Raw genomic sequence first — 13,538 nt, 5'->3', positions numbered from 1 at the left:
TATATTATACACATACATGCATACAGTTTATTAAAACATATGCATAGGAGTGGCTTCGTGCAACGTACAGTAAACAAACAAAACAGAAGAATAAGAGCAAAATCTGGACCGGATCAGTATTGTGTAATCATCCTTTGCCTTTTACCTTATGAGTTCATACCTTTGCATGCATCTATTGGATTCTCTATTTGGGGAACTCTCTCCTCTGTTCTATAGATGCTGTTAAAGGTTATATTTACTGTAAAGCCAGATTTGCAAAGAGTTTTGCTGAACGTAATAAACAAACTGGCCACTTAATGACAAGTTTAATTTTGGACTGAAACTTCTGCATGTCAGCGATTGTAAATCTGTTTAAACATGTGTTCCTTTGCCAGGGACCACACAACCTAAAATCTTAAAAAAGATGAGACCAGTTACATTAGAGGAGCAGATGCAATGAGCCCTGGGAAGGATTATGTATTTCTGATCATGTGTAAACGCTTACACACTTGCATCATTACTGAGATCTGATTTTTCCAAACTAAACTTTCTCTCATATGACAGAAAGAGAAAACAGAGACAACCTTCTTACCGACCTTTTAATTAAATGAGCTAACGAACTGTGATGCAGGTGTAAATTAAAGAGTGGATTAATTGATTTGCCGGGAGAAGTCAGGCAGAACCTCCTTTCCTTCTGTCTGCAGATCTGCATACCGGTCTCTGTAATTTTTTGACAAAGGGCATTGGTGTGGTGAGAAGGGAGGGAGGGGAGGCGCAGACAGCTGACGCACTGAAGAGGAAAGCGCAGCGTTTCGGTGCGCATCTTCATTATCGGCAAGTGGGATGAAAGGTGAGCAGCGCCTGTCCCATCCACGCAGACACTTTTCCTATGTCAGGATCTGATTCGAGTGGCTTTTATCAGTTACGAAACTGATCATCGGCATTGGATTTTATAGTTTGCAACTTCTCACAGATTTAGTGAAGCCAGATTCGGAGCGCAACAGCTGAGGAGAAGACGTGAATCTACGCAAGATTGTCTGAAACGAAGGACTCATCCCGCTCACTTAAGTGCAATGTCCAAAGCTTATGGATGTAATGCTAGAAAATCAAGGCTGCATTATGACAGCGAATAACTGAGGGGTCTCAAAAGCACTTTTCCTCTTTCCTAACTTTTATTTCCACCAGATGATGGAGGACGCGCAGGCGTCAAGGACTTTCACGCCTTATTGCACAGCCAATACATGAAAAGAAGAAACATGATGACATCTACGGGCTTGTCGGAGAAAGCAATGAGGATCAGAAATGGGGCAGGAAACCACCATCACTCCAAACCCATCTCTAAAATATACTTCATCTTTATTTTGCTCCTGCTCATATTCACACCGATAGTGGATTCATCGTGGTGGTAAGTTTCACCACTGAGAGGAATTTGATGGTTCGTCCGATTGGTTGGTGTCACATACCAATCGAATATAAAGGACGACTTACAACAACGACAACAAGGGCAAAATTTCACCCAGAAAATATAGATAACGATTAGTTTTAATTAATTAAGTTTGCAGTTGAAAAAGTTATCTTACAGTGGATTTTATTGTTTAACCCTATGTATCCTTGTCCTTGGAGCTGTTACAGATTTAAAGATGAGAAATCCGTCTGTTTATATGTAATTTACACCTGCTTACTTCTCAGATTTTCTAGTAAAAGATCTACTTTGCTCACATGAACATCCACATCCATAAACGAAAAGAGCAGGCTGTGTATCCAAAGTTCATGAAGATTAATGATGTTGATGTGTGTGTTTGGGTGTGTGTGTATGGGGGGAAGGGGGCGTCTCCCCTATCCATCTATTTTGCCCAGAGTACACGGCAGGTGCAGGCGTTGGTGCATGAATAAATGCCCCTTGATGATTTCTCTTGAGGTTTTCAAGACCTAAAACATGCTGGAGACCCCCCACCCCCAGTCTCTCTCACCTGACATTGTTGTTCTCATATTTCAGGTGACACTTAACAGAAAACCTATTAAATGACTTTACATTTAACTAGCCAAGGGAAACCCCCCATTTTAAGATCTTACCCTACACTTCATAACAGTTAAGATCTAATTTATGAATTTATTTAAAGCTAAAACGCACCCATTGTAAATAATGCTATGTCTGGTAATTTCCCAAGAGAGCCGAAAGCACATATCATCCAATTTGCTCTTGAGTTTCCCTTTCAGGCAAATTCAGAGTAAACTGTGAATAAATCGTTGAGAAATTCCAAAGAAAAACGTAATTGATTCCTGCTTTTTTTTAAAAAATCTTCCTTTGAATTGTTTAGGCCTATTTTTAACTATTGTAATAATTTATATAAGCACTGTGCGCCTTGCTGCACTTCTCTCTTCTTCTGTGTGTGTCCTCTTGGAGAGTCAGGGGTCCTTTGGCACAGCTGGTTTGTACAACACACAGTAAACACAAGCAGTGCTTCTGTTCAGCTATACTGCTCAGGCAGATAGTTGCATCTAGAATGGGACTGGGACAGCCATAAGAGGAGTGGAAACTACCTGCTATATCTGTTTCTGTCTCAGTGGCCAGGCAACACAAATGCGGCTGCGATTAGGGACTATAATGATATCCGGATGGAGAATAGAGTGTGTAGGCTTATAGATGGACTGGGGGGGGGGGGGGGGGGGGGGGGGGGGGGGAGTGCTCATTTGTACTGTAGATGACGGCCATGTCCTGTTGATAAGAGAACCCCCAGAGTCACAATGCAATCAGCATGTGATCACCCTTCTTAAGAGTTGTTACAAAGTTGGGGATTATTTGAAGAAAGCAGGAAGCAAATGCATTTCACTGAACGAGAGGAATGTAATAATCTCTTCAACATCCTGAATATCTGAGTCTTAAGAAGACAATGGGGATGAATGTGAAGAAAAGTAGGAACAGTATCAATAATTTAGATTCATCGAAAAACATTTTACACGGGGAGAAAAGTAGTAATAGTAAAGTTAACTGGCACAGAAGACAGAAAAAGAAAAACAGTTTGTCCTCTCTTTGTCTGAAGGCAATACAATCCACTTAGCAGCTTTACTATAGCTTACTTGATGTTTAATGTTCCATAAAACAAACCAAAGAACTGCTTTTGTCCTGGGGCAGTCTCGTGGTTTGCTTAGATACAACTTTGCAAAACTAAGACATGCTGCCTTGTCTTTTTAGAGAAGAGCCTTTCTCCTGGCAACTTTTCCAAACAAGCCATAATTTACTTGCTTTATTATTATTTATTTATCTGTAATTTCTTTGAGTATTGCACATGACATTGTGTTAACACAAACCTGAATGCTTCAGACCACACCTGCTAGGAGCACCTGGCTGTTTAATCTTTTAAATTTGTCAGTTTGTTAAATTTATGCTGGTAATTGTTTTCTTTTCTATCTATTTCTTTTGCTAGTTTAAAATTCTCCATTAGTGGGAGAGCCTTTCCTATTTTTACACTAGCCACATTTGGGAATATTAAAACATTTTTTTTAAATATATAATGAATATTTTCTACCATACTGCTGTACCTCACTGAATGGCAACTGAATTAAATGTTGCTCAGGGGTTGCTCCTAGACTGCAGGCTGCACTTGAGAACCCTGTGATTACAAAGAAGGAGCACTGAGTACAGATGTCTGATAGTTAAAGGGCTTTTTTTTAACATGAAAGCAGCAGTGATCAGTAGCAGGCTCCTTTGAGTCCATAGAATTTAATGAGCTCTTAAATGTTGGTTACCCATAATATAACCCAAAGATTTTTTGGGGGACCCTCTATATCTGGTAAACACTGGAATCTTCTTCACTCAGAGTTCCCAATTTCCCAATTTTTTACACATTTGATTAGAAATGTGAATTGTTTGAAGATGTAGTCAGACCAGATTTCACGCTGACAGCTTACATGTGTTGGCATTTAAAACAAGTGGCACACCAAAGGCCATGTAGGGTGGGCTTCACCCCATTACCCTAAATGCAGCAAACATACGTCTCTGTTATTTGTACTATTTCCACTATTTGTATATTTCTTGAAAATCAGATTGGACCTTAACCTCTTGCAAATCAGCTAGCTCAGCTAGCTACACAATTTTTTCTGTTTTTGTCTCGATGAAAACAGGAAGGCAAATTTGAAAGTAAACTCACTGGAAAAAGAAATCCTGGCACACAGTCTAGTGACAGCTGCAGGTGCACTACCACAGAGTGCGCTTTCAGTGGAATTGTCCTTGAATTTACCAACACTGTGTTCGATGGATCTGTGCGCAGGTACATCGGAGCTCTGGGTGCGCGGGTGATATGCGACAACATTCCCGGTCTTGTGAACAAGCAACGGCAGCTCTGCCAGCGGCACCCAGACCTGATGCAGTCCATCAGCGAGGGAGCCAAAGAGTGGATCAAAGAGTGCCAACATCAGTTCAGACACCACCGCTGGAACTGCAGCACGCTGGACCGGGACCACACTGTTTTTGGCAGGGTGATGCTCCGAAGTGAGTCTGAACATACATGGCTAAGGCTTCTATCTGTGTGGTTCTTTGTGCGTGACAGTGGTTGTTTATATCAGTGACACTCAAGTTAATCATCCTCATAAATGTCTCCTCTGTTATCAGATAAGCAGGGAATTAATAGGTGTCTTATTAAATCAACTTTACCCCGGAATGCAAACAGAAAGAGAAATTGTTGTGGGTTTTTTACCTTCTCAGGAATGAAGGAACATTGGGAAAGTGGATGTTCTCTGAAAACAAGTAGCAGATTGAGAGATCCACACTGGTGATGTATAAACAGTAATAGGAGATGTAAATATTTGGGTAGATGTTTCTGGCAGCCAGACAAAGCTTTACTCCCTGACATCTCGCCTGTGTTCTGCTTCATTGCGTGAGCAGGAATGAGAACAGGAGGAGGGTGGGACAGCCAGACCAAATAACCTCCAAAATCTCCTCTCATCTAAAATGAAAACACTGCTCAATGACTTAGAAAGCTGCCATCTGTGCAAATTAATAGGTGAAAGGAGAGTCGGCTGGTCTAATGTTATAGCTGACATGCTGCTACCACTGTCTGGACCATCCACCATAGATGGACTGATCTTGGTATGCCTACCTTGTAGAATTTGCAGAGAGATGACTGCTTTACTCACCAATAACACATGGCTCTGGGCACTAGAAGAACAGCTGAGAAAAACAAGTGCTATGACAACTTTTGAATAATGTCACATGTCAGATATAGGCAACATTAGGTCTCTCTTTACCAACAGTCGTAAGTTACTTCTTTAAATGATTGCAATTGCAACGCTCCCTTCCCCGTCTATCCAGGCAGCAGAGAGGCAGCATTTGTGTACGCCATCTCTTCAGCAGGAGTGGTCTACGCCATTACCAGGGCCTGCAGTCAGGGGGAAATGAAGATCTGCACCTGTGACAGTCAAAAACGAGGGCAAGACAGTGACGACAAAGGCAATTTTGACTGGGGCGGATGCAGCGACAACATCAACTATGGCATAAAATTTGCCAAAGCTTTTGTCGACGCCCGTGAGAGGATGGTGAAAGATGCTCGAGCCCTGATGAATCTGCACAACAACCGATGCGGTCGGATGGTCAGTGGAAACGTTTTTTATATTAATGTTTAAGCTTTATCTCTTAATGGAATTGTAAATTTAGACATATTTAGGAAGTAACAATGAAAACAACAGGCTTTTCAGGAACATTTTCAGGGGACGCTTTTATTGTTGTTTTTGTTAAACGTAACATTGACCTACAAATTTATTCAAACATAAAAAGGCACCCAACTCAAGCGATGAACCCTTTTTGTGTCTGCACACAAGAGATAGCTTAACAAAGACCCAATGAAGAAAAAAAAAAAGTAGAAATAAAAACCAAAAAAAGACGTGTCACAAAACCTGAGAGATACACATGGCCCTTCAACTCATCCGTCTTCTGTGAGTCATAGATTGGTCTCTCCAAGCTTAAAGTTGGTCATAATAAACATCGACTCTTAAAATCATTAGAAATTCTTTTTTGCCTAAAGATGTCTTCAACTACTAGGCTAGTTGACTTACTTGACTAGGAAGTAAATCTCTTAAGACTAAGAATCTGTTTATTGAGAATATTCCGCATTATCCCAGCATCTATTGATGATCCAGCATAATGCATATTAATATGATAACTGCATATGAGGGTCCCATAGCATTAAATTCTGCACTGTTCAAGTTATTGACATGGCTTTTTCAGTAAAGACGTCTCTGAAGGATAATGACGTAAAAGCTGTTACATTAAGAATATTTAGCTAACCGTTATGCTAGGAGAGCTTATTACACCTACATCTTCTCTTGTACAACATTGTTGGCTTGACACTGTGTCACCTTTGATCTCTGCTCCAGGCAGTGAAGCGCTTTATGAAGCTGGAGTGCAAGTGTCACGGGGTCAGTGGTTCCTGTTCTCTCAGAACCTGTTGGCTGGCTATGTCTGACTTCAGGCGAACTGGAGACTATCTTCGCAAGAAGTACAACACAGCCGTCGAGGTAACCATGAACCAAGATGGGACAGGATTTATTGTGGCTGACAAGGACTTTAAGGGAAGCACCAAGAATGAGTTAGTCTTTGTTGAGAACTCTCCAGATTACTGTCTCATGGACCGTGCAGCAGGTGAGACACACAAATAAGCTACAAAAATAAAACCCCTTGCTTTATATTGTGTACATCCACAGTCCTCAGTCAGAACAGCTTTGACTAGTTGAGGGATGGACAAGAGATCTCTGAGGGTGTTCATTGGTATTTGGCACCAGCATGTTGGCAGCAGATCATTTGGGTCCTGCAATTGCAGCAGGTGGGGGTTTCCGTGGATCTACTCTTCCCAGCATATTCAACAGATGTTCGATTACACTGTGGTGTCTGGAGGCCTGGTCAACACCCTGAGCTTTTTTCCAACACCAGCAGCTTTTGTAGTGTAGTGGGAAACACTGTCCTGCTGAAGGAGGCCACTGTCTTTGGGAAAACAACGTTTAGGCAGGTGATATGTGCCACTAGTGAGACTAGTGAAGTTTAAAAGAAGGGTTTTTATTATTATTATTGGCCAATGCTGATAATTCTTAAATAACTTGCTTGTGCTAACCTGCTAATTCTGTTTTTAACATGTCAAACTTTAGTAAAGTGCCACTGTTACACAAGAGTAATATTATTATGACAATCATTTATTATTACAGTAAAGAAATTGCCTTAAGGAGGGTCCTTTTAACTTCTGAGGAGTAGCATATTGATATGTTGTGTTTGTGGAAAACATCAGCAACTCACATTCTGAGATTCAGTGAAGTCCTTTTGAAGTTGTGCTTAAACAGTTTAATCATTTTTGTGTAACATACTGTTATTATTATTTAATTTAAAATCATGAGTATGTTGTTATGGGATGGGGCAAATAGGACTGACTGCTTAACAAAATCTATGAGAATCAGAGACTCATTGACTGCAGGCTTGCATTCCTTCACAGCTTAAAGTTCAGTGATTTGACCTTTAACATCTCCTTTAATACCTAATGTTTGCTTTGCCTTGTTAGGCTCATCTCTTTCCTAAAGTCCAGCTCCTTCAGTAGAGCGTGAAGAACTTTGCTAACTCACTGTTAATATGTTAGGGACGATGGCATGTGCAGGGGACACGTTGGTTCTAACTTAACAGATTCTGTCACTCCTACCTGCGGTTAGCTTGGCCGCACTTTGACAACTGAGATGCAATGAAGGTGTGTTTGCTCAAAGGAAAAGCTGCCTTTCCTTGTTAAAAGGTGATCTTAAAAAGTAGCCGATGACCCTCCTCACCACTAATCTTCATTGTATAGGAATTCACAGCCTAAGGATACATGCAGGCTTATTTTTCAAATCTTTCCTTTGGTCAGCATTAAGCTCCACTCCCTAGAGCCTGAGGGGAAGATCTCCTCTTATCCTTTGTTCTCTAGACTTCTGGGATGCTTTGTTAATGGACCTGGCACCTGATCTTAGGCTTGGATTTTACACCTGAGTACATGAACACAATTGCATTTAGGTCTGAGACTATTCTGTTGGGAAGCTTATAGCCTGCTGAAGAGTGAGGGAAAGTGATATTTTGCTTTGGCAAAACAGTTTCAGTTTTCAGCATCAACATGAACATTGCCAATAATAACTTCTGCCAGCTTTCACTCCTGGGCATCCACGTAATCATGGAAAATTTTCAAAATGCTATTAAGCTGAGTTGGATGGCACAGTGCAGTGGATCTGTGTCTACCCCAGCTTCCTTCTGAGCACTGAGACATGCCTCTTAGGTTAAATTGGGATTCTAAATGGGTTTTAGGTGTGAACGCACAGGAGATAAAACACTTAGGTATATTGAAAAAAGTGCTCTATGGATACATGCGAAAAGGTGAATGTAGCTTATGGTGGAAAGACATTTGAGCGGTCAGTCAGACTATTTATTTGTGGTATAAATCGTTCAGTTCCCCAAGGGAATGCATAGACAGGAAACCCAGTATAGTTACTGGATGTGCACAATTAAAGTTCTATATTATGCCTACTTTAAAATAAGAAGCAACTTCTAATCAAGGAGCTGTACTTATCAGTGATTTAATAATGAAAGCACACAGAGGTATCACCCCTCTCTGTAGCTCTACAGGACACATCTTTGTTTCATGTTGATCAGCATCATTTCTGTCAGCAGCAGGTATTTCTGTTCCCTTAAATCTAATTGAATCTGCTGCATATTATCAGTCCAAATCAATTGTTTTTTCTAAAACAAAAAATAAAAGAGTCCCTGACCTTTAAAACTTTAACATATTACAGAAGTGTCATGAAATCCACTGCTTGTGTTAAGTTAAATTTTATATTAGCTGTTTAATATATGTAAACAAAAGTATCATACGTATAACAAACATTTGATTTCTTTCATCCAAACCTGTATTTCTTATAGTGATAACTATTTATTTTAATAGTCTGGCAGGGCATGCACAGATGGCTGTCTTCTAATAAACTAACCCTTTTCCTGTCAGTTGCAGTACCAATATTCTTTGTATGCCAAAACAACATCTCTGGTCCTTTATTCTCATTATAGGCTCCTTGGGCACAGCAGGCAGAGTGTGCAACAAGTCCTCAAGAGGCATAGATGGCTGTGAAGTCATGTGCTGTGGGCGTGGCTACGACACCATGCGAGTCAAACGTGTCACTAAGTGTGAGTGCAAGTTCAAGTGGTGCTGCGCTGTGGAGTGCAAAGACTGTGAAAACGTAGTGGACGTTCACACCTGCAAACCCCACAAGCGACCCGACTGGCTGGACGTAACCTAGGAAGGAGAGCGGACAAATCAAACGTGCACCTGACTCATTAGCCTGTGCACTAATGACTCCATTCTAGTTGGGATCTTTTAACTATAATACCTCTGGCTTTTGATGCTTTTATACTTCACAAACATTTGTTAGGTGATAGTAAACTGGAAATTAGAACCAGTTACTGATCATGTGCTGCTTTAAAAAGTGTTTTAAAAAATAATGTGCGGAGCGTTTTTGAATCAGACTTTGAAACTTTGATGCAAAATGGCTTAATATTATATTCTGTTGTAAATGTACCCTTGGTTGAGGCAGATATATGAGCTACTGCCTGCTTCTTGTTTTATAGTATGTAAAAACTGTGTGCACATAAGAGATGAAAGAGATAATCACAGTAGTACTTTGTCTGCCGATCGCTCCTTCAAGGTTGCCTTGTACACCTCTGGACTGATTCCCATTCTATTAGAACACTCCCTTTTAGTGCACTCACACTCCACAGTGGCAAAACAGTGACCTTTAAATTTTTTACTTAATTTTATGAAAAAAGATCCAAGTTGTTTAGAACCAAATCTAATGGGTAGGGTGAGTGGTCCAGATGTTACAGCAGACCTCTGCACATGATTACTTGGAAACTGGTGTTAGCCTGTGGTTTTTGCTTTTCCAAAACTTCCAAAACTTTTTTGATCCCACCGTGCACCCGAAACCACTGCTGCTAATTTGTGCAGCTAAATAAATATAGCGCTTTCCAAGAGGTCTTTCTTAATTAAAGCCAGGTAATCACATTGTAAGGTCAAAGGAGCCACAAACAGAAGAGCAAGCAAAGACTTATCATTTACAGTGACAGCTCACTTTGTATACAAGGATTGTGGACACACCAACACATCAAAATAGCCTCACAAATTTTGGTCTGTTGTTTGAAAGATACTTGTACAGTATGCTAATATTTGACTGTAACAGATCTAACAAATCATTCAGCTTCATGGAAAAAAATTGTAATTTCTACCTCCGGTTCTTTGTTTTTGCTTCCATTACTACTGTGAACTTTAAACAAATTCCATAGGCCATGCTAATGCAGACAAGTGCACAGTAAAAAGAGAAATACAAAGCTTCTTTATTTTGGACGTAGTGACCCTCCAAAATTGTAAATTGCAGTGTCATACAACTGCATTATAATGAATACAAACTATTAAACCGGCCTTCCTGATATGTCACTGGAGCTGCAAATATTTTCAAAACTCAATATTAGTTTCCAGACTGATTTATCTTAAATAGAGCTTTTGTTTAACATTTGCCTTATCCTTATTACAAAGGCCAAAACAGCATATTTGTTCAGCCATCATATTGTGACAGAACATATTTATAATGCAATCTTATGCAACTGTGCTTTCAGTTCTTTGTGGACACACTCACTGGCTCTGGCCGGTTTTTAAGAAGTGAATTATTTCATGAAACAAAGCCAAGCCATTGCAAAAAGAGCACTGAAGTAGCTACAGACCTTGCATTTGGCTTTCTAACATCTGGCAGTGCAGCCAGACATAGTGTTAAGCCATTGGAGACACAACCCTCAGAGGAGTTTATAGATCTAAATGAATCTGACAACAAGCTGTGAAATGCTAAGAGTCAACAAATTGTTTCAACTCCACGTAATGAGAGGCACAGCCAAAATAAAGTGCTTTGGACAACAGCAAATGACACCAAGTCAAAAGTTAATTGCAAGCAAGAAAAAAAACAGAAAAAAGCCAGTTTTGAATGTAAATGAAGAGTAATTTAGCTGTTTTTGAAAGATAAGAGGAAAACTGTTTCAGATTGTGGGCTCAGGCCTGGACCTGTGCTGTTCTGTTCATACTTTTAATTCCCAAGTTCTTTATAAGTTTTAACATGCTATATTCAATCCTACATCTGTAACCACAGGAGTTTCACTGATTTGGATTTATGGAGCGCCAGTGTCATAATTATGAGTTCATTTGGTTCTGTTCGGTCTACTATTAAAAGATGTCAACTTCCAGATGTTTTTCTTTTTCTTTTTTTTAATTCCAGGCAGAAAAACAGTAATAATAATCTTCTCAATTAAGCCTAAGGGCCTATAACCCACATGTATATATTTGGGTTTTAGGTATTCCCCTGGTCTCCTATTACAGTTATCATTACCTTAGCTATGGCGTGGACGGGATAAAAACAATGCAAATGACCAGTTTGGTTTTTTTTTTAAAGTTCATTGTTCAGTGTTAGACAAATATTTTTTTATTAGCATAACAAGACTGATGGTAGTCTTAGATAGCGTGATAAAAAGAATCACAAAATATCTTTAAATTGAAATATAACAATTTATTTAGGTTTTTTTTTTAAGTAATTTCTTGATCGACCAACTATTAAGCTGTATAAACAAAGAAATTTCTATTAATATATTGTTGATCTTCAAATTAGTCATAGTATCTGTGCTACTTTGTCCTCCAGTGTGGGTCACCCAGTTGAAGTCTGTAAAAATAAAAGGAGTGGCATTGCAGGCATTCACTGCCATCGCAGTGATATCAAATGGTTTAACAACATTTCAGAGCTAAAATGGTCTCAGGGGACAGTGTGGTCCACATGGATGCTTCACATTCATGGGAAGCAGAAGAAAGAAATTCCATAATCCGTACTCACAAACTGTAATGACTCAAGAACAATTTATTGCTATGCCACTTTTAAACCAAACATGTTTATTTTAGCCTTGCTTGACAAGTACTCCAGTCTAAGTCGTTGCACTCCGATCACATATACATCTGTGACTTGCCTATAGTAATATGAGAAACATGCTGATACGCATGCATGCTGAAACCGTTGCACTGTAGAGCGCTTTGGAAATGAAAATTATTTTTTAAATGAAATGTCCCAACAGTTTCAGTGTTGTTCTTGGAAAAGAAGATCACCCTTATGACCCCATCAGGAGTAATTAAGGGTTTTATGTGGACATGAAATTGGACTCGACTGTAGCTGCTATAGTTTATTACTTGCCAAGTGATATCTTACAGATTTGTTACTGGTAAAAGGAGTAAAATTTAGATATAAATCAAAATGTATGCATGTAAAGGCCAAGGAACAGACTCTTTAAAACACTTAGCCTTATTTCAAGTATCTACTTCACCACCAAATCTATAGTAACAAGCAAAAAACCAAACATTTCAGATTTTAGTGCCATTTTCAAGAAAACTTGAGTTGGGCAGCAGCTGTTACTGCAGCAGGAAGAGCCTGTGAATATTTTATAGCTGATGTGACACTTTTTTCCTCACAAAATACAATTTATCTTTTGGAACGAGTAAATCCACCATTAACCTGAATCAGCATTCACGATGCAAACAGTGCAAACAATGTCATCTTACATCCCAATCATACACTGCAGGCCATGGATAAATTGTTGAGGAGGTGCAGGAGGAGTATAAGCAGCAGTAAAGATTTAGGGTGAGGACATTCACATTCAATATGTGTGACAAAACCAGGTTTGCAATAAGACAAGTTTACTCTTGTAAAGCAAATAACATTAAACTAGTCTGATTTAAGTGTTATCTTTAGACCTCAGCATGCATTGCCATGTCAATTTCAGCATCGCCAGCAACCAATAATTAGCAAACAGCAAAAAAGCTGCGCTACTCTTAAGCAAATAACCATAGCAATACACATGAAAACAGTCAGTGGTTACTTATTTTGCCAATCAAAGAGACATAACCCGAAGGGTAAAGAAGGAACGGGATTACATGCTATTCGTCCAAGTGAAATTTTGAAAGATACGTATGTTAGGAAACACAGCAGTGCACTTACATTGGCTGAAGAAGTCCTCAGGAAACATCCCTTCCAGTTTTAACTGAATTCTGATATGGAACGCCAGGACTAAGGCCAGTCGATGAAACTGATAAATATCAGTTACTGCGGCAACATAGGATCAGATAGATTGAGCTAACAGTCAAATCATGTAATAAAAATCTAGATCACAGTTGTTTTCAGCAGAGCAAACCAGTGTGAAGTGTGACAGATGAAGTATATACTGTAATCAGTTATAGTCTATCACACGTGAGTGACAGGTTATGTCAAATGCAATGGACACGTTAGAATATTGGACCAATAGAACTGTTAGCGCTGTGCCATGTTGCTTATATAAACGCACTGGGTGGTCATGATGAAATATGCAAAACACCTCATAATGTCAGAATTTATAAGTTACAAAACCACATTTCACTTGGTGCTTTTTTGGAAAGGGTCGATGTGAACACAGTGAAACAGACCCATGGACAGACAAAACACATAAACTGTTGTGAGCAGTA

The 13,538-nt window shown here is 39.5% G+C and overlaps 1 protein-coding gene across 2 annotated transcripts; it reads left to right on the top strand.

Moving 5' to 3' along the window:
* Positions 1–647: 647 nt before the first annotated feature.
* Positions 648–9,965, top strand: wnt2ba (wingless-type MMTV integration site family, member 2Ba). Of its 2 annotated transcripts, XM_076884305.1 has the most exons (6): positions 648–829; positions 953–1,384; positions 4,248–4,468; positions 5,288–5,565; positions 6,349–6,613; positions 9,035–9,965. In XM_076884305.1, exons 2-6 carry the CDS (start codon positions 1,221–1,223, stop codon positions 9,262–9,264), a joined length of 1,158 nt encoding a protein of 385 aa, XP_076740420.1. In that variant the 5' UTR covers positions 648–829; positions 953–1,220; the 3' UTR covers positions 9,265–9,965. The 2 variants fall into 2 exon arrangements, with proteins under 2 accessions (XP_076740420.1, XP_004547713.1); XM_004547656.3 differs by having other exon boundaries at positions 648–1,384.
* Positions 9,966–13,538: the final 3,573 nt, after the last annotated feature.

Source organism: Maylandia zebra, linkage group LG5 (assembly GCF_041146795.1).
Source record: "Maylandia zebra isolate NMK-2024a linkage group LG5, Mzebra_GT3a, whole genome shotgun sequence".
Classification (NCBI taxonomy): Eukaryota; Metazoa; Chordata; class Actinopteri; order Cichliformes; family Cichlidae; genus Maylandia; species Maylandia zebra.
This window is presented reverse-complemented; position numbering and strand designations above follow the sequence as displayed.